The sequence below is a fragment of the Electrophorus electricus genome, chromosome 8 (genome assembly GCF_013358815.1).
Source record: "Electrophorus electricus isolate fEleEle1 chromosome 8, fEleEle1.pri, whole genome shotgun sequence".
Lineage (NCBI taxonomy): Eukaryota > Metazoa > Chordata > Actinopteri > Gymnotiformes > Gymnotidae > Electrophorus > Electrophorus electricus.
The window spans coordinates 8,811,144-8,836,728 of NC_049542.1; the positions used below are offsets into that span (position 1 = coordinate 8,811,144).

Here is a 25,585-nt window from a genome sequence, read left to right on the forward strand (position 1 = left end):
TACATGCACTCACACAGCCACATAAAGATAGTCAGGAAGGCTAAGTATGCCCTTATTCCTGTGTCCAACTGCTCACACACAGCAGTAATTTATTGCTTTCTTGGAGAAACAACCTTGATTTCCCCAAACTGTAGATTTACAGCCTATGGGCTTTCAGTTCATAAATATTCCCACTTTACTGCTACTTTAAATGATGATGTGGTATAATGATTTCATTATTATATTATGTGGTGGAACTATCCATCATGAAGTGGAGTACCCCAAGTTTGGAGGTTAAGATAAGAGTTGCTCTTTAGAGAATGTCTGCTTTACATAGCTCATCACAGCTGTAACAAACACTGCTAGTGACTTATTCGTTCATAATCCCGTAGTAGTGACCTCATTGGTGCGATGACACGTGTACTTCAGCCTTGTTCGTTATGCCCTCACCACCCACTTTATTAGAAACATTTATTAATTAGATAGAGACCATAGTCTATGTGTTGCTATGTACTGCTGTGTTAGCCGAGATCTTGCTGTTCACTGATAGAAAGCTTCTCCCCTACAGGACAGCACTTCACTGGACAGTTTGAGGTGGCAATAGTCTCAGCATAGAAGTGACACTGACGTTTGTATTAAAAAAAGACTTCAGAAACACTGTTGTGCATGACACAGCTCATACCAGCATGATACCCACAATTCCAGCCACACAATACCCACAGTAATTGTACATGGGTAAAATAGACCTAAAAGAACCTAAAAAAGTATACAACTGCTACAAGAATTATGAGTACCTACAAGTTTTATAAGTACCTCTAATAAAGTCCCAGGTGAGTGTAGGTTGCATGTCATCAGGGGATCTTTTTAAGGCAACTCTGACACAATTTTTCTTAGGCAATAGACATTGTAGTGTGGCAGCGCATTACGCGCTGTGGCTCTACCCCAGGCTTCTGTCCTGATGGCTGTTCTGTTTGGGTACTCCTTGGGTCGGACTGGACAACGGTCACGCGGACTCACAAGCGGGCACCCCAGCCAGCATTCCGTGTCCGGGTTGCAGCGGCTGTTCCCACAGTCCAGCAGTGTGGTAGCACTATCAGGGGTCCGTCTCCAGCATTCCGTCCGGGAGAGGTGACGTCAGGCTGGGGTGATAAGGGGGTCCGGCAGAGCCCTGGGGTGGTGGAGGGGGGTGGAGAGGGTTAGACTAACAGAGACAGCCCTCGATAAGACGTGAGACTGATAAAGGGATGGGCTGTGAGGCCCTATTGTTCTCAGAGATTCTCCAACAGCTCTTCTTCTTTGTGTGCAATGGGGGTTCCAACACCAATAGGATGAGTTTATTATATTTAGGCATGACATGCAGGTGCGTTGCCCATTGGTGCGCTGACATTCAGAACGGGTAAAAAATCCACATCAGTTTGTGCAAATGCTTGCATGTGAGTGTGTGTGTGTGTGTGTGTGTGTGTGTGTGTGTGTGTGTGTGTGTGTGTGTGTGAGGGCTGTGTCCATGCTGTCAAATGACCTTATCCTAATTAACAAACAAGAATATTCTCACACTTATTAAGTTGAATGCTGTATGATGAGTGGATTGAGACTGAGTGGATTATTTACTGTAATTGTGTGTGTGTGTGTGTGTGTGTGTGTGTGTGTGTGTGTGTGTGTGTGTGTGTGTGTGTGTGTGCACATGGAAGTGCAAGCTCTCAGTCTTTTTGCTTTTTAAGGTATGATAAAAACATATCTGACAGAGGTGCAGAGTTTTATTCCAGGAGTCCTGCTTATAACACTCATGCCAGACACATGTTTTAGACACATTACACTCTGCCAAAAGTGTAAGCAATCTGCTAAATTTTCATCTTAAGGGTATAGTCAGTACATCTTAAAGTCATAAATGGCCTTTCACAGTGCCTAAGATATTATGAAGCTGGCAGCACAGAGCGAGAGGTCAGTGGAGTTCTGGAGCATCTATATTCTCCACAATGATGTCGTATTCGAGCACTCAAATGAACACTGAATGAACAGCAGTAAGAACTCAGAAGCTGGAGGGCTCTGAAGCAGGTAACCAGCCCACAGGTACCTGCCATCAGTGCTGCGCATTGCCAAATTGTCAGCATGGAGAAACATGTGGCGAGCGGTGCATGGCGTAGCGAGCTGTACGTGGCGAGCCGTAGCGTGGCGAGCGGTGCATGGCGTAGCGAGCTGTACGTGGCGAGCCGTAGCGTGGCGAGCGGTGCATGGCGTAGCGAGCTGTACGTGGCGAGCCGTAGCGTGGCGAGCGGTACATGGCGTGACGAGCAGTATGTGGTTACCCGTGGTGAGCATATGTACTGCACGATATGGCTCACCAAGTTGATGGTTTGGCAATGCACAACACTGACGGCAGGTACCTGTGATGAAATCAGAAACAGGTGAGGGCAATCTTCAGTAAGTGGGTGATTGTATCCGTAGCAGGTGGTGTGTGTGTGTGTGTGTATGTCTGTGTGTATGTCTGTGTGTATGTCTGTGTGTATGTCTGTGTGTGTGTGTGTGTGTGTGTGTGTGTGTGTGTGTGTGTGTGTGTGTGTGTGTGTGTGTGTGTGGATGTGGATGTGTCCCTCCTGCTAGGTGCTTGGCTCACCGACAGATATATTTTTCATCTTTCACATAACAGCAGTGACCTCAACTTTGCCCTCTTTGTAAATATCTGGGCTTTTCAGTGTGCGCTAACACTTTATTAGGTACACTTTACTGCTACTTTACTGCTATAAGTGTGTTTACTGCTATAAATAAGCTGCTGATTGGTACATCCATTTATGCCCATTGAAACATCTAACACCATTGCTCTGCTCAGTCAAGTGGGCCAAACATCTGCTGTTAATCACATGACTGATGTTAGCTAGTTGTGTTTGTAAGTGAATTTATAAAGGTTCTTTATAGAAAGAATTATGAATAGAGCTAAAGCAGACACTTTACTAGATATATATGTTCTTCACTACACATAAACATTTGTAGATTTGTTCTTTTATGGTATGTGAAATTAAAGTGGAGAACTATATTCATTAATTAGGGACAGTGTTTTAGTTTTTCCTGCTGTTACAGCGAGTTAACCTTTCACATATGACCCTCAGATGCTTCATATGTGCATTTAAAGCGAACAGGTTTGAAATCAAACTGAACCCTCACATGCACCAATGCATGAGGGTGTGTGTCTTTGAAAGCATGGCAAGGTGTCTTAGTGACACAGTTCTCCAAACTCTGCTGCTCCAGAAAGCAGCTTCCTGGTCTAGTAGGCAGAAGCGACCTATCAGCTGAAGGAGCAGCAGTCAGAATTTGGCACAACTATGATGTTGAAATGTAGCGAAATGTCAGAGCTTTATGTCTGCAGGCCCTACATAGTGAGACAAGAGCTTCCACTTCAGAGCACATGGTGAACGACAATGGCTGGAAGCCCCAATCAGGCCACTTACATTGGGAAAAGAAGTACATATTTTTGACTAGCTATTATCACTGTCCTACCCATGTAGGTTCTGACAGTAAAAGTGCAGACATTGTCATAATAAAGCTCAGACTGCATTCCACAATAGACCTGCAAAAACAGCTAAAATTGGCTGCTGATACTGTAAAGAAATTCCTAACCAAGGTACATTAAGGACAGTGCTAATTTCCTGTTGATCCATTACTCTAATTAAAGCAATTAATATAATTTGCATGCTAATTTGCACCACCGTAATGCATATAATAGCCACTCGATATCCTTGTCCAGGTGTCTAATGAAGTGTCCAGTACGAAGTGTGACACAAGACTCTGCAGGAAGGTACCACCAGCTCTTCCTCCACACTGTGTGTCTGACTGATGCACAGAGCATGGGCAGCCCCGCTGCAGTGGGGCACTGGTCGATGGCAAAACTGCTGTTATCAGCAGCTCAGCGGGCTGTTGGCTCAGTGTTTGCTTGGCCGCCGGACTTTGTACTGCTCTTATCTCAGGGTGAGGTCCTGGGATCCCACTCCCCCCACCTCCTTTTTATCCCTCTCTCTCTCTCTCTCTCTCTCTCTCTCTCTCTCTCTCTCTCTCTCGCTCTCTCATACGGCCAGTGGAGCTATAAATAAAAAAACATGGATAAAATGGGTGAACGCATAGCACAGAAGAGCCTGACTCTGCTTGTAACCTCCTCTACCCCTGCCTTGCCCAGTCATGGGGATGAGGGCAATCTATTGGCTCATAGATTGGCTCAATGTGTCAGTGAAAGGATGTAATAGTGCAACAGTCCAATTCATTGGCTCAGGCCTGACATATTAGTGTTGCTGCAAAGTCACTATTGCCTTACCTCAGATTTCCTGGTGATTACCAGAGGGAATCATAGATAAGGTGTCTGCGCATTTGTGCATGCATGTGTGCCTGCCTGCCTGCATGTCTGCATGTGTGCTTTTTTTGTGTTTTGAGATTTGTGTCCTCACTAAGCCTAAAAAACAAAGTGGACAAGCAAGAAGCTTATCTGTAATGGCAACACTCCATGACTTAATCACAACCCAAACACAGAGCCTCACTACCTATCACTACACTCAAACCACTGTCAAGAACACACCCCAACACTTATCATGCAAACATGATCAAGTCCTACGCAAAACATTCATTATAATGCCTCCTTCCAAAACTATTACTCTATCAAAGCCAGATAACCTCCTCCAATAATGTTTCATCTGAAGGTTTGATGAACAGATCACAGACCTCTCAGACAGGCTCATTTTCTCTGATGACAGATAGACGTAATTAAACTCAGCACGCGCTGGTCAACACGAGCCTGATTGTTGCTCTGCATATAGACATTCACGCATGGCATCCACTCAGCCCGATCCAGGTGTAATTGATGTTGGAAGATAGCACCGTGTCCTAGATAAGCTCAGAGAAAGCACATGTGAGTGATGTCCAATCAGTCCTGTCCCTGCATTACACAGGACACATTCAACTGGCCCCGTTCTTGGTGCACGCACGCATCAAACCACACCCACATCAAACCACACCTGCAGGTCAACACAGCGAAGCTCGACGCATGAACCAGCAAAGGTCAACAGGGCTGCCAGGAGCAAGAGGGGTGAGAAGTTTGTGCTCTCAGGAGGAAAAAAAAAAGCCAAAAAAAAAAAAAAAGGTTTTCAACTGCAGGTTACGTGAAAGGGAATGGAAGAGTGGAAGAGAAACAGGAGGTAGGTGAAGAAGAAAGAGGAAAGCGATTCTGCAAAAACATTGACAGGGCTTTCCGCATTCTGCTCCACCGATGTCTCTGTCTGAAGAGTCCTTCCTGGAGCCGCTGCTCCCAACAGGAAGAGCGACCCCCTACAGTCTGGGTGTCTGCTCAGCCATCCACAGGGGCATGCATCCTAAGATACTAATGAAGCCAGACTCCAGAACACAAACATCACACATGCAAACATATTTATATGTATTAACCTATATAACAAATATATAGGCTAATACAGACTATAGCATTCCTTCATCTTCCTCTTTTCCTGAAACAGACTGCTTCATCGCTGAGTTCTGTCACTCCTCCTACTCGCTTCCTCTATCTGTCCCTTCCAGTGCTTCAGCCAGCACCTCATTCATACAACGCTGTCAGGATTCTGGCCCGTAGGCATTACACAGGCGCTGCTGAGGGGCTTTTCACAGGCTGCTTTTCAGACAGGGCTCACACACACACACACACACAGAAAGAGAGAGTGAGAGAGAGAGAGAGAGAGAGAGAGAGAGAGAGAGAGAGAGAGAGAGAGAGAGAGAGAGAGAGAGAGAGAGAGACAAATATACAAAATGTGAGTTTTTTCTTGAGAACCCACAACATAATAGGAACATTTAACTCCAAATTAATTGTACTGTGTATTAACATGTTTTAATTCTTCTTCAGGGTTTTTTGATTGGCAGACTAAGAAGGCAAATCTATTATATTGCTTCACACTTGCTCTCTGGCACTAGGGACCTTCCATTCCTCTGGCTGTCATCACTACATTTCATTGAGAATTAATGGCAATCAAAAGTTACACATTCACAATTTAGATTTTCCAAAGGGACAATATCCTCCATTCTGGGGGAAGGGGAACAATGCAGCCCAGTGTATGGTGTGTCCTGGATGTGTAAAGAATACTTTGTTCTCCAGTATCATATTAGTATTAGAAGGCTTTTTCAAGTGTAATACATGCGACAGCTGCATAAAATGTTTGATGTATTAATGAAAAGTGATGGGTGCCCCCCCCCAAAAAAAAAAACAAAAAAAAAAAAACGATTTTTAGGGCAGTGTTTCTCTTTTGGCCTAAATGAAGTCATGTTTTGGATCAGTAATGAGACACTGTAGCACATTTTCTCATCTCTGAAGTCTCTATCTTTTCAGATGGATGTAGATTGTTTCAGCGCGCCTGCCAAGCTGTTGGTCGTGGATCTACTTTATCATGACCCTGACTGGGATCGCAGACCAGGCAGCAGCTATGGAAACATGCACAGTGGTCGCTACAGCGACGACCTGACCTCACTGCGGTCACTATAGCAGACCCCGTAGCGTCGTGTGCTTTACAGATGGAGTCAGAGTCCGGGAGGAAAAGGATCCGATATGCACAGCTGGGATTATTCTTCCCTCCTCTCTGGAGTGCTGATATACCGGAGACGCGGCGACGGCGGTGACGTAGGCAGAGGCGAGACGAATGCACAGACAGACAAATATCCGTAAAGGCGGTTTTGGATGAAAAATAATTTAGGAAACGCGCGAACGTCACAGTATAATTTACGTCATTCAGAATTGCCTCACATTGCATGTTCACAGTGTAGATGTCTGTCTATAAAGTGGGATAATAATTTACAAACCCTGAGGCGTTAATTTAATTTTATTTTATTGTATTTACCTAATCTAAGAAACCTAAAAAGTAGCCTTAAGAAGCACGGAAATACACAGATGCACACGCCAACAACAAAATGGTGATCCGCATAATTCAAAGTGACACTGAAAAGGGAAATGAACGGACAATGAAATGCTCTAACAACGTTGGTGACGGCTATAAATCTGTCCACAACAACAACACGGAGACTTCCGACACCTAAAGCTCTGGATAATACTGGCGTCGCGCGGTGGCCTTCGGCAGTGAGCAGGACATTGATCATTTTTGACAGACACTAAGACACGCATTTTCGGCCAAGTTGGTAAATTCAGGGTTCCTTATTATTATTGCTGTTGTTGTTGTTAATTATTATTAATAATAATAATAATAATAATAATAATAATAATAATAATAATAATAATATTTATATTTGTTGTTGTTGTTGTTCCTGTTCTTGTTGCTGCTGATGTTGTTTAGCCTAACAATGGCCTAAGCAAAGGTAATATATTATTGTAATTCAACTGTGTTTCACAACTTTCGGGGTTTTTTTTTGGTGGGGTGGCGGTTGTTTGCTATGTAAGACAGAATTTTCGATTGGAGACGTATGCTACCGTCGCATGCAATATTCTAAAATATATCTTATTTTCAGTCGCATATATTCTCATTCTTATTGTTATACAGTCGTTAGTAAGTTGTCTTTTAGTAAGTAAAGGCATGGTAGTTACTAGTCCGACTGAAGTCTTATCCTGAATAACATTATCTTGTATTTTATAAAATATTGGCCAATAAAGTAGAGTCTATTTCTAATGTGTTTAATTTTTCTCTTCAAAACAAATTTGCAAGTAGTTTTAATACTTAATACAACAATAAAGAAATTATTTTTTGCCTATTTAATTAAATCTTTATTTTCTAAATATCAGCCAGAAAATAGTGATTATAGGCGATGTAGTTTAATGTGCGTATAGACTTGGGAGCGTGCATATATTTAACAACAGAAAATGTAGGTTGTTGCTGACAAAAAAAGCAATTATTAAACGTATATAACTGAACTATAAAAAGGTAATTTAGGAATCATATTGTGCCTCATAGTAAATGCTTTTTATTTGCGTATAATTACATTTAAACGTGGAATAATTCGTTTAAATGGGGCGGAGAAAACAAGTCTTCGAGAGAGAGAGAGAGAGAGAGAGAGAGAGAGAGAGAGAGAGAGAGAGAGAGAAAGAGAAAGCGAAACAGAAAGAGAGAGAGAGCGAGAGAGAGAGAGCGAGAGAGAGAGAGCGAGAGAGAGCGAGCGAGAGAGAGAGAGAAACAGAGAGAGGGAGAGAGAATGCATTCACACCCCATCCCTACATCACAGTTTCACTGCTTCTGACCAGGCGCAGGAGCTTGAAGCACAGCACAAAATGCTTTGCGCGAGGGAAAGATAAAGGTCACCAGTGTAGAACTGCTTGGAGCCGGCGAGCAGGGTACAAGTGAATTTCCACGCGGCAGCAGAATCGTAAGAGCTCCAGTACTGTGAAATATTGGCGGATGACCACATGTGCAGCGTGGACATGTATCAAGGTATAACCATGACAACGAACCACGGACCCCCGTCTTACGAACCGAGCTTCCTTCACAGTGCTGCCACCGCGGCCACGTCTCCGGTCTACGTGCCTACTACCCGAGTTACCCCGATGATCACGACTCTCCCGTACCTCCAGACGCACAGCGCTTCGCAGCAGACTAGCACAGCGCCCAGTCACTCCGCTTGGGCACAGCCGGGAGTTGAGACGGTCCCGTCCTACAACTCGGCTAGCGCGCACCACTCCCCAGTATCCCCGCGTTTTACGTTTTCCACCACAAGCCCGCCTCTAACATCTGGGGTCGCGACCGCCAGGGAAAGTACAACGTACACGAGCCCACTTAACATCTCCACTAACGGTCGGGAACATTACGGTTCCCGTGGCCTGGGTGGGTCGTATCACACTCCGTACACGGCGTACGTGAGCCCGAATATGGGGGGAACATGGACAGCGTCTCACTTCGACAGTTCGGTGCTTCATAGCCTACAGACCGGAGGAACAGGCGCTGCGACAAGACATCCAAATTTAGGTAAGAATTTGGGGATGTTACTCAGTGACTATGGCTATTTTAAACATCTCTAACTGACAAAACGTATCTCACGTTCCATAACGGTGGCAAAAATGAACCCACACTGCTGGGTTGGACTCGTTGTAATGCAGAAAATATTTAGACCTAGAAATAAAGTGGAATTTGAACATGTTCAAACGAGTTTTAACGTAGAATTTGTGTATACTCTGCTTGTTCATTGCTGCTCAATTCGGCGGACTTATATGAATGTCAGCTTCATGGATTTGGTCTTTTTATCAGCCGGCTTGTTCCGTCCATATAATTTTCAGTTATTATCTGTTTACATGTTAATCTTGACACCCTTTTTCGAAGAGCAGTATCTTTGCACTCCATGTCTCATTCAACACTTCATAATCACTGTATCAACTGATATATTCGGTTTGTTTTTAAAGAAAAGCAACAGCTGCGTTACTGCAGTGATTTAAAACTGAAGCATGGAAGCGTGGAAAACGATGTAGCGGTATTTACTTAAATTGTGTACATTTTAGTGATTCACACTGTAAACATCTTAATGGATTACGATGGTTAAAAACAATTACATATAGCCTAAAGATTTATGCAAAGTTACCTAGGAGTAAGGGCTTGTCTTTTGAGGCAAGGTTCTTTTACATTGTATTTGTGAGCGTTAAGATACATTCAGTCATCGATATTACACAGCACTTAAGACTTTCAGGGGTTATGTTACTGTTTTGTATACCACTGTCATTTTAGGCATTTTGTTCACTATAAAATGTGCCACCGTTTTAATGTTTCATTTTTAATATCATATTCAGTGTTTCGATAATTGTACATGTTTGTGTTTGTTTGTTTGATAAACACGTAAAATTAGCCTCCCGTGGACACTTAAATTTGGGCCGTAAAATGCAAATGCAGGCCAATATTTCAACTAATTCGTTCTTGTAAAAAGGTGCTAGCCAAAAATAGTTTATTTTACACTGTAGTCGTTTGTACCATAATGTTTTATCGAATGGTTTAACATTTTCCTATTTTGCTTTATTTTGTAAATTATAAATGGAGCGAGCTTCCGCTATGTGAAAAAGATATCCAAAAGAAAATCAGACTAAATAGAAAATAGCCTACAACATTATTTCGTGCACGTGATTTAAATTGTTTTAAACGAAGGTTTGCAGGCCTAAATGTTGCGTCTAATCTTATCACTTTAGATGGTAACAAACAGCCATTCACAGGTTTTTAAACTAATATTATTAGAAGGGGAGATAAACGAATAAGAGACTGGTTGTATAGGCTACATTTCGACACGTTACGTGAATATTTAGCGTAAAACAAATTCAAAGAAAGGTCTTTACCTAACCCATATTTGTGTAACGTGCACCAAAGTTGAATGTTACAGAATTCTACTGCAAACTATCCAACAGTTAACAGTCCAAAATAGCTGATAGAAGTGTTCCGATAGCTGACTAATGAAAATATACATAAAATTAAGATAAATTAAATTAATGAATTCCATTCAATCTTTCGATAACAGGCGTCCACATACTGAATCTTTTAATCCAAATCCACAGCGAAACGGAATCATATTTGTTAGGCTGCAAAGTGATCTTAAATACAATTTCATTTTTATAGGCTACTATAGTTTTGCGTAAATGTTCATTGCTGCTCGACAGTACGCATATTTTAGGGGAAAAAAAACCTTCTCAAAGTAGTCTATTTTATCGTGACATTAGGAATTTTGTCCACGTTATGAAATGCTTCCAAAACACAGGCGTGATCGTAGAAAGTTCGACCTGAACAATAACACGTGCATATAAATAATAGTGAATGTTTAAATATTAGCCATTCGTTATCTAATCAGAAACTCCCGATGGTCACGATTGATTGGATTATTGCATTCTGGGATATGGACTAACTTGTTTCTGGCCTATAGTCCACCACGAGAATGGCCTAGGTTGCAATGTCATGTGTTTTTTAAGGTGGTTACCCAAATATCAGTTTGCTATCAAGGGGTACAGTTGGACTTTGAGCAGGCTATTAACGACTGAGTCAGCAGGAAAAAAAAATAGGCATGGCATGCATTTGAGTTTACCTTGATAATAAACAATTTCTAAAACCTTCCTTTCAGGCTGAATATATGCCTTTCTCTGCTTTAAATAAGACCTAAAGGTCTGCATGTCATATACTGTAACGCGACTATCTAGCAGCCTTATTCTCTAAGGTCTATGGTCTATTTAAAATGTGCTCATATGTGTCAGTTACAAGTGACAGACGATGTGTGTCAGGCTTCATGAAATAAATCGTACTGTCGAGGCCAAACGCAGAGGCTTAAACTTTACCTCAATCATGTATTTACAAATTTCCTTGAAACTCAATTCAAGATCACCCAAACGATGTCAGTGTTGTTTTTACTTTGCGCCAAATCAATTACTTTAAAAATCAATGCAAGATCACCATGGCAATCTATGTTTTTTTCAAACATTTAAGATCAAGTTAATAATCAGGTGTTTTGTTTTTCTTCTTCTGAGTTCTCAAGTTTGTAGACATTTAAAGTTTATATTAATTTAAGCTACTATCACCCAATCACTGATCATAAGAGAATAAATGCAAAAATGTAGGCATGACAGTTCTCAATATGTGCTATATAATGTGCAGAATAAACCCTTTTCAATATTTTCATATAAAGTAGTGAAGTAATTCAAGGCTCTATCCAGAAAGCAAATCTTGTTAAATAATTTTTTTTTAAACACCAGAACAAATGGGAACCTGCTTTTTTAATCTGTTGATAAAAGCCAGCACTCAAAAACACACGAGACAGTATGCTAATCTTTACAACTAATCAGCTGGTCTAATTAAGATGATGACTTCAGCAGTCTGAAAATAAACCCATCAGGCCATTTTCTATCATTCAGAACACACTTCCTTTCATGTATTTCCAGTAGTTTTTGTGATCAGTCAAGAAGTCTAAATATTTTGACAGTTCATAAACCTTTAGTGCATCTCTCCAGTACCCTGGACAATGGAATCCTGTAATTGCCAGAAAGGAATCATGAATCGGCCTGCCTAATGTTTCTAAGTCTGGATGACCACAGATAATTATACAATAAAGTAGATTTTGTCCTCTGTATCAGTCATGATGTATTGGCTGTAGCTGCGGTTTTGTACTGGATGGGTCCACTGGCATTCGAGGTTGAGAGGAACAGTGTGCTGAGGATGTCAGTGCTCTTTTGTTCATTGTTCTTCTTGCATTTGTTGGCTGACTCTCAAGTCTCAAGGTTGGGGCCACAGCACTGCGGCTGGGAACCTTGGGAAGAGGTCACTTTGTGTCTCCAATTCTGCATACTTGTACTATAAAACTATGAAACACTATAAAATTGATTGTACTCAGAATTAAGAAGTAATGTTTGATTAGTAGAAACATGTTTATGGGAACTTCTTTATGTTTCTTTATGATCATGCCTGATATTACATTATAGATGTAAGCTATCACTCAGGCAGAGTTGTACACTGTGAGTACTGATCAATGTCTATTTTTACAGTGGACAGAATTACCTATAGATATTTGGAGGTATGAAGAGAGTTTCAGTCATAGATAATGATATTCAGTTTGACAGTAACAGCCAGTCAAAAATGCATGCACAATATCATTGGAAAATAATGAACACCACTCAGTCTTAAATTCTAAAGAAATAAACACACAAAGTGAGTGTGTCTTCGCCCTCCTTTTCTACTATTTGTCCATACTAATTCATCCTTCAGCATGGCTGTTAAGAGACCCTCAGAGATTCTATGTGATGCTTCCATTTATAAACATTAGCTCAATTTCTGCTCTATATACAGAGCAGACTTTTTTTTATCAGGACCTGTCTCATGTAGAGAAACAGCAGGCCCCTGGTGCTAAACCATGACAAATAGCATCCCCTGCTGGTCAAAAGACTCGTTAGCGCTTTCTATTAATAAAGCAAAGCATAAAAGTCAGGCAGAGATTCCTCATGGTGACATTGACATATTTGGCTTGGGACTTTTAAATGTTTTTAATGGGGTTGGAGTACAACAAACATCCCTTGTTTGTTTACGTTAATCATCTTAGTATTATTTCTTAGTGTTTATATATATATATATATATATATATATATATATATATATATATATATATATATATATATATATATATATATATATATATATATATATATGTGTGTGTGTGTATGTGTAGTGTGTGTTACTCTCTTACTCTCTCCTCAGAGCTGTTCGACGATTTCGCAGAGGGCCGTGAGTGTGTGAACTGCGGGGCCATGTCCACTCCTCTGTGGCGGCGGGATGGAACCGGTCATTACCTGTGCAATGCTTGTGGACTGTACCACAAGATGAATGGCATAAACAGGCCACTGATCAAACCTCAGAGACGACTAGTGAGTCCCAGTCCGTCTGTCACAAATCTGAAAATAATAATCTGTAATATTCTTATAACGCTGTTATCACAAGTGGCACACACAGCAGAAACTAAGTAAAATAGAAGATTTATGCAATCTCATATGTAGGAAAGCAAAAGGTTTTAGGCCATAAAAGATAGTGTCACGGAACGCCCGCCTCCCGCGAGTCACGTGGGTTGGCCAGCCACTTGAAGTGGGAGGATCGTAGTTGGTGGCCACATCTGCACCTTGTTTTGTTTATATATTTAAACCCTCTTCGTAGTGTGCAGGATTGTTAGTCATTGTGGATGTAACGTGTTGATGTAATGGTCCCTTTTTCGTTGATAAACGTATGCGTGTTTATTTTGCTTGTTTCTTGTTAACCGTTTCATGTTCGTGTTAATGTTTGTAATGCTTGTGCCTGCCGTTATCGTTTTGTGCTTATGTAAATAAATGTACGTCCCAGTCGCTGGAGTGTTTGCCTCCTGCCCCTCGCCCTGCGGCACTCGGGCCACCACGCGTTACAGATAGTAATATTAATATGATAATATCATATTTAATGTGTTTTATAAAGCTGCAGTTTATGCTCTTTTTATATGGAATAAAGAAATGTTTAGTTATATCTAGGCTATTTCTTACATTTCACTCTAACCTCCAAAGCTACTAGCAAAACTCAGCAAAGTGTGTGATTTTGGGTGGATAGGTATATGATGTTGGGTGAACCTTCCCTTTAGCAACCACCAGTCTCCAAAACCAACTTTTTTCAATCTCAATGTATGTAAAAACTGTAACCAGTTATTTTCTTGCTAAACCATTCCTATACTAAAATCTTTGTGTGCTTCATTTTTGTCTGCTAAGAGCTTTATCTTTTAGCTGGTTTGGGTGCTGACAAGGAATAACTTCAGAGTTTCTTTGAATGAGCAGAATAAACCCATTCCCAAAAGAACTCTCTGGGTTGGGCCATAACAGGGCATTGAGCTACAACAAAACCCTCTCTCTGTCTCTTTTTTTTCCACACACGCTCCCACTCAGTCTGCTTCCAGGAGGGTTGGGTTATCCTGCACCAACTGTCACACTACCACCACCACCCTGTGGAGACGAAACACTGAAGGGGAGCCTGTGTGTAACGCCTGTGGCCTCTACATGAAACTACATGGGGTAAGACATGGAGAAGCAATGTGTTCTCAACAAGTCTGACACAGGACTGCACAACTGATATTAATTTAAAAATACTGTTAAGATATGACCAGTGGAGGGAGACACTGAATCAAAAGATGTGGTTCCATTCTAAACCTAACGTGGTAGCGTATCTAATGACGTAACGCTGTCTGTGAATCTGTTTTGATCCACTCTTCTTCTGTGCAGGTTCCTCGTCCTCTGGCCATGAAAAAAGAAGGGATTCAGACCCGCAAGCGCAAACCCAAAAGCCTTAACAAGTCCAAGCCTGGTATGTCATGACTGATTGTAGACAAACGTTTACAACCCTAAAGAGGAAATAGAGATGAAAGATGAATGTAATCAATGCATAATAATGAACCCTCCTCTCCCTGGGCTTGCGATTGACAGGAACCCCTGGGACTGATGGCCATAACCCCTCTAGTGCAGCTGGCACCAGTGGTACCATAGCAGAGCCCCGCACCATTAAAACTGAGCCGGATACGCCTACTCTCTATTCCCGTCATAACATCCACACACAGGTAAGCAGACACAAATGCTTACCCTGCATAAACATGCTTAAGTGTGAGCATACAGTTCGTAGTTTTGTCTATATTTAAAGCATGACGTGAGCTACTGATATGTTCCCCTCAGGTCCCCGCTATTCCGGCCTACATGGGAAGTCTGAGTGGAGCTTCAAACCTAAAGCTCTCCCCAGGAACCCACACAGGGGCACCCTGCTCCAAGACTGAGCCCTGGAACAGCCTGATTCTGGCTTAGGTTCAAATGTGACATCCCCTGGTCAGACGCCGCAGATCCGACTTGTATGTTTGAAGGATCCACAGCACAGCGGAATGATCTACCCTAAAAGAAGCAAAACAGCAATCCCAAAAACCCAAGAAACACAACCACAAGACAACACAACCCTCAATGTGTCCTTAAACAATAAAAAATGCAGTGAAACTAGAAGAAGCATTTTAAGGATCCAGACATGCAAGGCAAGTGTCACTTAATGGAGGGTGTGAACTAGACAAGCGTGGAATGCACTAAAAAAGAAAATGGCCTCTCACAAGGCTAAAGATTCCTGGGACCCATAATACCTGAGACCAAAGACTGAATGCAAGAACATAAAATATCTTGTGAAACAATCACAGATTATATTAATGAAGTGCCTCGGATATTTATCAAATGACAATCAAACAACCTCATGTGCCTTATTATTGCTAACATGTTGCTCTCAGCACAACATACCAAACACCCCCCCCACCCCACCAACCATTTAAATGATGTGACACTGTCACCTTTATATGAAAAAGTGACAACTTTGATTGTGTGATTGTATTAATGATTTTTATATTATGACTGGCCTTTGACTTCATTGTTTGCAATGTTCTAACAGCAAAAAAAGAATATGTGTTTAGTACTAGCTTTGCTAACTTCACTAAGAAACATTACATATTAGACATATACTCTGTGTTCAAGAGACAGGAGTTTCCTATAAGTCAAGAAAAAAGAGAACTATGTTAAAAGATAACTTGAAACAAAGTCAAAGCACTCCGTTTGTTATTTTGTGGTAAAAAGAAACTCTCCAAATCCACGCCACAATGTTTCAAATTACAGTTTCCCCCATTGTACACATTCCATACACATAAACTGACATCACAATAAGAGGCCTATAAAATTCTTATATTTTGAGTCAGAAATTGTAATAACTGTCCATAAGAACTCCTATCACATAGGCAAATAGCCTAAACTACTTTTCTGAACAAAAATCAAATAATACCTTCCATACTAATTTCTATTTGATATTAAGTTTTTTTATGCATACTAATGCACCACAAATTTTCACATTTGATTTAGCATTTATTGATTTTTTTTCCTTTTCATTTTGAGATCAATTGCTCCATATATTTATTGACTTGAAGAAAGCAGGGACAAGCATTTACCTTCATTCAGCACAGGGTTCTAACTGTAGGTTAGGTCATCACTGAGCATCCCCTTTATACTTTGAACAGTGTTATTTTGTCCTTATTTGGCTGCGCTCTTGTAATTTACAGTATATGAATGTGTATAAAACATATGTAGACTATGTATGGACACCTCACTGTTATAGTGGTTAACCTCTGAGTAACAAGATACCACATGAACAGAACAAATAAAGTGCAAATGACCACAGGATCATCATGGTCTGTAACAGTGATGATCTTATTACACTATATATCTTTTCGCACTGTGTATGATGATTAAGAGAAACATAAAAAATAAGATTCAAACCATCTTTCCTTGTTTTTTTGTGGGGGGTTTTTTTGCCTTTGTCAAAATGGTGGAATGGTGGAAGATCCTATATGCATAAAACAAACTATATGATGCATAAAACAAACTCAAGAGTTCTTTCAAATTACAGTTTGACCCAAACATCAAATATGACTAATACAATTAGGCTTTCATTTTTCCAGGTAATGTTACGTTGTGAATAATATCTAATATATGACGATGTAACTAAATACTGTAATACTATACTTAAGCAGAGTTTGCGGATCACTTGGTAAGGTTTGGCACTGTTGGTTCCTACTTCTGATCTCTGTAACAGTTACGCGTAAGACAGGAGATGACCAATCAGAACCTTCCCAGGCAGTAAGGCTAGCGCGAACACAGAGAGGCGGGGCATCACGCCAGCCGCTCACGATTTTTATTGCTTCCCCGGCGCTGAGCCCACGGACAACGTATCCAATCAAAACCTTCAGATGATCTGACGAGTAGTGTTGCTCACACAGATGGGAGGGAGACTTGCTCCATATAGTGGCGATACGATGCTAGAATGGATACAAAGCTCATGTTTGAAAAATAGTCTACCTTTTTTAACCAACCAGCATAAACTGACCTCGGCACTTTCATTGAATATACCAAGTACACACTAGAAAATGGATGTCCTGAAGTCTTTAGGACATCCAGAAGAAATATACAATCTGTTTAAATTCAAAATGGGAGGCTGTCACACCGTTATGCCCAAATTGGATTATGTAAGTAAAGCCTTTCTATTAACTTTTAGAAACATTAACCTCAAACACAAGCTATATTCTAACGATACATGCTCGACACAATATCTTAGCTACATCGTCTTGTAGCTATGACCACATCGCAGGCTAGTGTATTACCTCTGCTTTCTTCAAAACGCAATTAGACTAGGCTACCTGATGTGCAGTTACCCGCGCATCTTTTAAATCTTTTGTGAACTGCCGGCGCAGGGACTGACATGTAGGCCATTCATCTGTTTTGTATTATTCAAAGTTAGCAAATATGGCATTTATGATGTTATACTTAAATAACTGGTGAAACGGATTAACCGTTAGTGAAAATACTATTAGCATATGTAACATAAATTGTCTTAACTTTCACCTGTTTTAATAATTACTCTATTACAGCACTTAGGGAAGTATCGACTAAATAACTCGACTTTCTTTATACCCTAGCCAATTATGAGTTTTGTAGGATCACGTGGGGGCAGGTTCTCTTGGTGTGTTTGACATATAATCCCATGTTATCTATATTGAAAAGACATATTTGGTAACCTGTGATGTAGGACAGAGATTTTTTACTTTACAAAGTCCTTCATCATTAAATTTGATTGGTTGCTACCCATCAGCAACTTCCTTATCATCTCCACATAAATAATGACCTCTACATGAAATGAACAGGACATATTTACACTTCAGTCTGACCAACTTATCCTGATTTTTAAGAATTGCACCAATAACGTAGTAAAACCTCTGGTATAAAACATACGCCTTTCGTGAGATTTCAGCGAATTTGTTGTTTGTTTGTGTGACTTGTGCAGGGAGGGAGCGAGACACAAATGCAAGTTTGGAATGTCTTTATTCTCCATTAGCAAAAGGAAACAAAAGAGCAGAGCGGTGAGCTTGCTAAAAACAGAAAGGAAACAGCGCTGCAGTAGATCTCGAGGCAGCACTCGGGACGTCTTTTCTAGAGGCACGATCCAGGAACAATGCACAACACCGTACGAGCGTCCCTAAATAGGCAGATACAAAAAGGCAAACAAGGGACAGGTGAAGGTCATCAATAATCAAGGGATTAGGACCTGGGAATGTGCACTGCGTGTGTGGAGTGGGGGAGTGCAGTGGGCGTGTTCCTCGGGGTGGGTACCTGGCGCACCGCGAGGTTTTTTTGCTTGTTTTTTGTTTTTGCAAGAGTCCCCAGCTAATTTATGAAATATAAGAGTTATGACGACTTATAATTAAATTGCTAGATGCCCAAATTCTGTCACGTTGGTTTTCTCTGAGAATGAAAATTTACCACAAAGGTTTTGTTCTTACCCAAGTACATCTCAGACGTCAGATATATTTATATACATTTAAAGTATTAGCCAGTATCTCGTTCTAGGTATTTAGTTAAGATAGACTATATCCATAAGGTTTTATGGATATTTTTGTAATGCATTTAATATTACGCCTAAAACTGCATTCGATTCCGATAACCCTTAAAATGTTCAAAAGAGTTATATGGGTAAATTAATTAAATGAAAGTAAAATGGCTAGACTGCATTATTCACCGCATGGGGTTTTCTCTGTACAGGATACTAGAGTACCAGTCTGACTGTGCGACAACAAACAAACGTGTTTTGGTTAGCCTACTTAAAAAGTGGGCGGAGGAATCAAACACGTAATATAAGTCTCCTTTGGCACTGATCGTCAAAATGTGAGGACGCAAACGAACAGAGTTCGATCTCAAGTTACAGCTGTTTAAATATCAGTGGCTGTTCTGCGCACTACCCCTTGTACCCCTCCTTCTAGTAACAACACCGCGCAGCAACATATTTCTACTTCCCCAATTTCTATGGATCCATACCAATATCTGTAGTCGACGACCCGCAGGGTAATGCATATGGCAGGAGTTTGTTGCAAGAGCGCTACGCCCTTCTCCGTGTTCAAGCGCACGCTCTCCGTGCGAAACTCGACTTCTGCCCCGCGCCCTGCACGAGCCATGGGCAGAAAGGGCATTCAGGAAGGCTGGTTAGTCGCTCGTTCGAACCAGTTCAGGTCCGTTGGGCCTCATCGATGTCCCGCGTGTTTCTTCTTTTCTTGCCAGGAATCCATGAGCGAGAGTTTACGCACGTGCTACGCTTTCCTGAACCAAACGAGCAGAAGTTTCGCGGCGGTTATTCAGGCGCTGGACGGGGAGCTGCGGTAAGACTGCGAGTGCTTCCCCTTACAGACATACCATGCTTTCCGAGAAGGCGTGTCCCAGCTGTAAACAAGTCGGGGGGGAAACGGGTTGCCTGTTGTGAGTCTCTGCACGGTTAATTGTGATATTTAGGCTGACAGAGGTGACACTGAAATGATTTGTGCTATTGTAATATCATACTAAGGTTGTATTGAGTTTGCCACCGGCTACAATTTGAAAGAGAAAAGTGCTTGAGCGTGGTGTTTCGGTCATGCACGAGCATGCGTCCACCCACTAAACATCGTTTCCTTGCTTCAGACAAGCCGCTTAGGTCGATTCAGTTGCTAAAACCACCATTCTAAAATAAAACTGAAAGTAAGCAAAGGTTTTATTAAGCTAAGTGTTTTATTTATTCTATGGATCAGGAGCTGTTTTGTAGTGCGAACCGTAAAAAAGTATTTGGAAGAAATCGTCAACATGCTATATAGCAGTATTTATGTACGATATATGCACATAGTCATGTAACGAAGGTAATTAATTATTGTAGGTAGCTGTTAATGGTATGTTAATGGTTGTGCTTTTACCACTAATACTCTAGTGCTTCCACACTTCTCTGTGTAGCAATTTAATTTCTCTCTCTCTCTCTTTTCTTATTTTGTTTTTCCTCTTTTAGTCATGCCGTTTGTATATTCTACCTGGTTCTGCGGGCGCTGGACACGGTTGAGGATGACATGACAATTCCTCTGGTGAAGAAGGTTCCACTACTGCATGAATTCCACACCTTCCTCTACCAGCCTGACTGGTGCTTCACAGAGAGCAAGGAAAAAGACAGACAAGTGCTTGAGGACTTCCCCACGGTAATGCATGAACGCAGTTCAGTGGTTAAGGTACTTTACTTGTAATCGGAAGGTTGCTGGTTCAAGCCCCACCTCTGCGACTGTTGGGCCCCTATGCAAGGCTCTCAACTGCTCAAATTATAATTGAAGTTGCTTTGGATAAAAGTGTCAGCTAAATGCTGTAAATGTATCTTAGCAGGGCACTGAAAGACACAGTCTTGTTTTCTCTAGTTCTGTTTAAACTGGTAACTAATTTTCTTTGCAGATTTCAGTGGAATTCAGGAACCTCGGTCAGGAATACCGTGATGTGATTTCAGACATTTGCCATCGGATGGGAGTTGGAATGGCAGAGTTCCTTGAGAAGAAAGTTGGCTCAATGCAGGAGTGGGATAAGGTAAATTTGAGCTTGTTAACACTGCATGTTTACTTTAGGGCAGTGCACATTAAGGGTGTTCAGTCAGGCACAGCAAAGCAAATGTAGACGAAGACAGCATTTCATAGCAATGGATTTGAGGCCTGAAAGTTACTTTGTTCAGAGGTGGAATTATTAATCTGTGTAGAGTCCACTCTTGGGCCTAATGCCATTTCACCCCCTGCACCTAGAATTTAGCTCTACCCCTCCATTAATTATTGTATGATCTTTAGTTTAATGTCATTTAAAAGTATTATGGTAATTTTCTTTGTAACAAGAAAAACAATCACTAGTGGTATGCCAGTGTTTTGGTACCTAGCTAACATTACATTCTTATTGCTGTATTTGTGCATGACATTCCTGAATTTTGTCACATTCCTCCCACCCTTTGAATGTCCGTGACACCCAAAATTTAACTAAAGCCCAGCAGCAAGGGTGCTGAATTTTCAACTTCTCTAATATCAAAAGAGACTGGCTTTTTTTAATTTGGTGACCGATTGATACGGAAAATTGTTGTGAATGACAGCAGCAGACAACCGCAAAAGGATAACTATAGCCCACGCTATCGCTCTTGATCAACAAATCTTAGGGCAACATGACACTTTTGGAAAGAGCCAGAAAAAGTCATCAAATCTGTTTGCGTAAAAGCCTTCTCATGACCACTGATGACGTATTGGGCTCTTGAAGGGTCGTCCCATTTCGTAGGGGAAGATTTCAACCACTACCCTATGTACCTCCAAATCAAGGTGTAGGCATAAAAATGAAATGGGACTGGGCATTAGATTGCCTTCAGAATGAGGGTTCCAGTAGAATAGAATAAGTGAAATACTCTTCAGAGTTTCTAATAGAAATGATGTGGCTGACCCCACAGTACTGTCATTATGTGGCTGGACTGGTGGGCATGGGTTTGTCCCGGCTCTTCTCCGCATCCCAACTGGAGGACCCCGAGGTGGGCCGTGACACGGAGCTGGCCAACTCCATGGGCCTGTTCCTCCAGAAGACCAACATCATCCGCGATTACCTGGAGGACCAGCAGGATGGGAGGGCCTTCTGGCCAGAGGAGGTCTGCTCAGTTATCATGAACCTTACGTATATATGTAACTTGAGGATTGCGATTATATGATGTCATTTCATATTTGCTTTTCTGATAATTCAAAAACACGTATACCATTGTGATATTATATTCAGTTGTACTCTAGACCAGTGTGTTTTAAATAATAATTAATCATATATCTGTAACAGTGTGCCAATTCTGTCAGCATACAGCCCAACCCTACCGGTGGGCTTTGCGTTAGGGCAAAGAGGTGTCAGGCTCTAGTGCTACTCATTCACTGATCTTTCCCTCTTCTAACACTCCTGGTTCATCTAGTGAAAGGCTCGATATTTAGCCAATGACATGAATCGTGTGTATGGTTAGATCTGCCCAGAACCCCCTTCTATGCAGCCCACATGGAAAAGAGTAGGGTTGTGACAACAGAGGAGAACAAATTTTCTAGTAAACAGCTTTGGTTGATTTTGGCAACTGCCATCATTGATCTGTAAAGGAAGCACCAGCTTTACCAAGCAAATTAGCTTGGTTACAAAAGATTTTGCCAAAATGGGCTATTTAAGGGTAAGCGTCATCAAATATGTTTTAGAGGTGTAGGTAAAGTTATCAGTGGCTGGCAAAGAGTGTGATTTAAGCTAAGGGCTAGTGCAAAGCAGGCCAACATTTCAGATATGGAGAGACTGGCACTGGCCTAGTGTAAAATGCAATATTTAATTCACTTGGATTGCTCCTTACACAAATAAATGGGTACTTACAACAGAGTTGCCTTTATGGTTCAGAGTAGTACTAACTGAGTAGTTACTGATGTCTAAATATCCCAGTGTCACTCAGTGTTTGTGTATGTGTGTATACACCAGGCATGGAGTCAGTTTGCTTCTCATCTAGAAGACTTCTCCCAGCCACAGCACTTGAGCTCAGCTCTTGCCTGCCTGAACCTGCTGGTGACTGATGCCCTCCGCCACGTCCCTGACGTCATCACCTACCTGTCCCGACTCCGCAACCAGAGTGTCTTCAGCTTCTGCGCCATCCCACAAGTGAGCACTGCCTGGCACCTGTGCCAACATCCACCTCAGATGTGTCTCCCCATGGGTAGCATCAGGGTTTAAAGTTACAGACTCGTATCAAAGTCCAAAGATGATTACAGAAACCATCCCTTTCCCCTTTGGTTAACCAGTAACCCTGAGAACATGAGTTTGGGAGAATTGAATTGCCATTGGAAAAGGCACTGTTCTTTGGTAAAGCTCTGCTTCACCTCTGGGACATAATCATTGGAAATCATTTTGGTCATACTGGCAGGTTATCAAAAATAACCAAAAATAAAAATAAGTCCTTGACAGCAAAACTAAATATCGACATACACAGGAAGAGTAAGTCAGTTGGGTCTGTTGATTGTCCATCAGTTCACTCTGTTGGGTCCGTCATTGCTGTGATTTCTCCAAATTCTGACTGATGTCATATCCATAAAGGCAGTGTTTACTTTGCATTCTCACCCTATAACTGTGATTTGTGCATACATTAAAGACTGAAAGACTCCTCCACTCTTACCTTAGAGAAATGGTGTCGCACAATATTGTCATTCTTTCTGTGCAGCTTGGCATGGCATACAGAATCTCATTGTACATGTACAATGACAATAAAGCTATTCATATTTGTATTATCCTTAATCAGTGTCCTTATTAACAAGATGTTATTGATAAATAAAGCAATAAGAGCTGTGCATGGAGATCAGATTAAACAGTGCAATATCAAACAAAATAATTTCAATAAGATGTGGAATACCTTCTAAGACCCAACAAGATCAGTAAATGCAAGTAAGAATGTACAAATGTAAGAAATATTTCTTTCTTACCAGGTGATGGCGATAGCAACTCTCTCTGCCTGCTACAACAACCCACAAGTGTTTGAGGGTGTGGTGAAAATCAGGAAGGGGCAGGCAGTTACACTGATGATGGAGGCCACCAACATGCAAGCTGTACAGGGCATCATCATCCAGTACAGCCAAGAGGTGGGCTGTGCTTATGGCGAACTGTTGGCGTATCTCAAACCTTAACAGCAATGTTAATGAATTGGTACCCTACTGCCATTCATCCAAATGAATTATGTTTGTGTGTTAGGTTAAAAAGATCCAATATTAGTAATACTTTAAATCTTTGTAATTTGTAAGGATTACAGAGGAATGCCCCTTTAAGAAAAAACCTTATATGAAATTGACTGGCTGTACATCAAGAAGACATGAAATTGGATTTGTAGTGCATTGACTAAACTGTTTATAGATTAATGGGATTACTGTTTTTGAAAAGGGAACCTTTCTTTGCTTCCAGAACAGAATTCTGATACACTAGAATAGTAAAGCTGTGCTGAGCACAAGGGCAGCCACTATGTAAATATGCATTTGGACAGATGCAGAGAGTTTACGCTAAAGATCTACTTTGACTTCAGATTTTGTTATTATAAGCAACTGGCTGTTTTGTATTCCCATTCATGATTAACCAGATTATCAACAGGTCATATGAGGCTGACTTCTGCTTTGATAATCTGAAGCCATCTTAATCCCATCCCATCACCTCCCTCAGATTCGGCAGAAGGTCTCGCCGTCTGATCCGTCGCGGGACAAGACGCTGCACATCTTGGGCCTGATTCAGGAGAAGGCGCTCTCCAAGGTGGTGTTGACCACCCGTGCTCACCACCTCTCCCCCATCTACTTATCAGCTGCTGTGCTGTTGGCTGCCCTCAGTTGGCAGTACCTAAATGCCACCCAGCCGGCAGGCAATGCCGACATGCAGGGCAGCTGACCTAGCCCTCCATCCTGGCCCCTTTAACTTGGCCCCAAGCAGGGTGTGGAGACACATAGAACACCCCCACTCCCCTGCCCTCCTGACCTGTTCCTGTGGGATGACCAGTCAACACTTTTTACCATCATACACTGCTGGCCATGTTTTAAAACCATTCTTGTTCTTTACTGAAAGTGGCAATTTTCTCTTTGGATCTCCACTGTTTGCATGGAGCGCAAGTTCTCCCTATAGTGTAGTCTTCTATATAAGAAGCATATATACCAGGAAAAAGATTGTGTTCTTGTTTAAAAAGTAATCATAGGTTTCCTTTTTAAATGTCAAAGTTCAGTAGTTGTGAACCATAAAATGGTTCCCTCATGTAAGCAGGGTAGGGCATGCATGAAGCACCTTCGTATGGCCATTATGGAAGTTGAAAAAAGGGGCATAGGTAAACTGTCAGACATTGACGTTAAAGCTTTGTGCCATATTCTAACCCTAGTTTAAAGCAGATTCCTAGATGGCATATTGGGCTCTGGTTGTAGGCAGTGTACTTTTACACAGTGCAGTTTGACCCATATAGAGTGGGCAAAGGTGGATGTGTAGCCACTACAAGCAAAGGACATTCACTTATATTAGATATTATATGTCTTACTGCAGGGCTTGATTATGTAGAAAGCCACATGAATTACACAACCAAAGGTGAAATAAAATTAACATTGCTATGTAATGTGGGACATTTGTGTATATACAGGAAGAATAAAATAAAAGTAAAATCTGTGTCGGTGATTTATTTGGCAGAGTAGTCTGACTGTGGACTGTTTTTTGGTTGGAGTTTTTTTTGTTTTTGTTTTTTTTTTTGCAATTGATGGAACAAACATGCTGTGTAAA

General features: G+C 41.3%; 2 protein-coding genes and 1 long non-coding RNA gene across 5 annotated transcripts; 2 read left to right on the plus strand and 1 right to left on the minus strand.

Annotated features, from left to right (window-relative positions):
* Positions 1-8,142: 8,142 nt before the first annotated feature.
* On the plus strand, positions 8,143-16,728 carry gata4 (GATA binding protein 4). Its single transcript, XM_026999900.2, has 6 exons — positions 8,143-8,894; positions 13,131-13,297; positions 14,330-14,455; positions 14,663-14,744; positions 14,864-14,994; positions 15,107-16,728. The coding sequence occupies exons 1-6, from the start codon at positions 8,339-8,341 to the stop codon at positions 15,230-15,232; spliced, it is 1,188 nt and encodes a 395-aa protein (XP_026855701.2). The 5' UTR covers positions 8,143-8,338; the 3' UTR covers positions 15,233-16,728.
* A 533-nt stretch (positions 16,729-17,261) lies between these two features.
* Positions 17,262-25,534, plus strand: fdft1 (farnesyl-diphosphate farnesyltransferase 1). Of its 3 annotated transcripts, none has more exons than XM_027001417.2 (8): positions 17,262-17,472; positions 19,556-19,653; positions 20,304-20,487; positions 20,732-20,860; positions 21,750-21,941; positions 22,784-22,960; positions 23,779-23,931; positions 24,500-24,805. In XM_027001417.2, exons 1-8 carry the CDS (start codon positions 17,374-17,376, stop codon positions 24,716-24,718), a joined length of 1,251 nt encoding a protein of 416 aa, XP_026857218.1. In that variant the 5' UTR covers positions 17,262-17,373; the 3' UTR covers positions 24,719-24,805. The 3 variants fall into 3 exon arrangements, with proteins under 3 accessions (XP_026857218.1, XP_026857203.2, XP_026857211.2); XM_027001402.2 differs by lacking the exon at positions 17,262-17,472 and having other exon boundaries at positions 19,322-19,653; positions 24,500-24,632; positions 24,712-25,534; XM_027001410.2 differs by lacking the exon at positions 17,262-17,472 and having other exon boundaries at positions 19,322-19,653.
* On the minus strand, positions 18,307-19,404 carry LOC118241933. Its single transcript, XR_004776425.1, has 2 exons — positions 19,316-19,404; positions 18,307-18,479 (listed from the first exon to the last, which is right to left on the minus strand). It is a non-coding gene; the product is annotated as an uncharacterized LOC118241933 (long non-coding RNA).
* Positions 25,535-25,585: the final 51 nt, after the last annotated feature.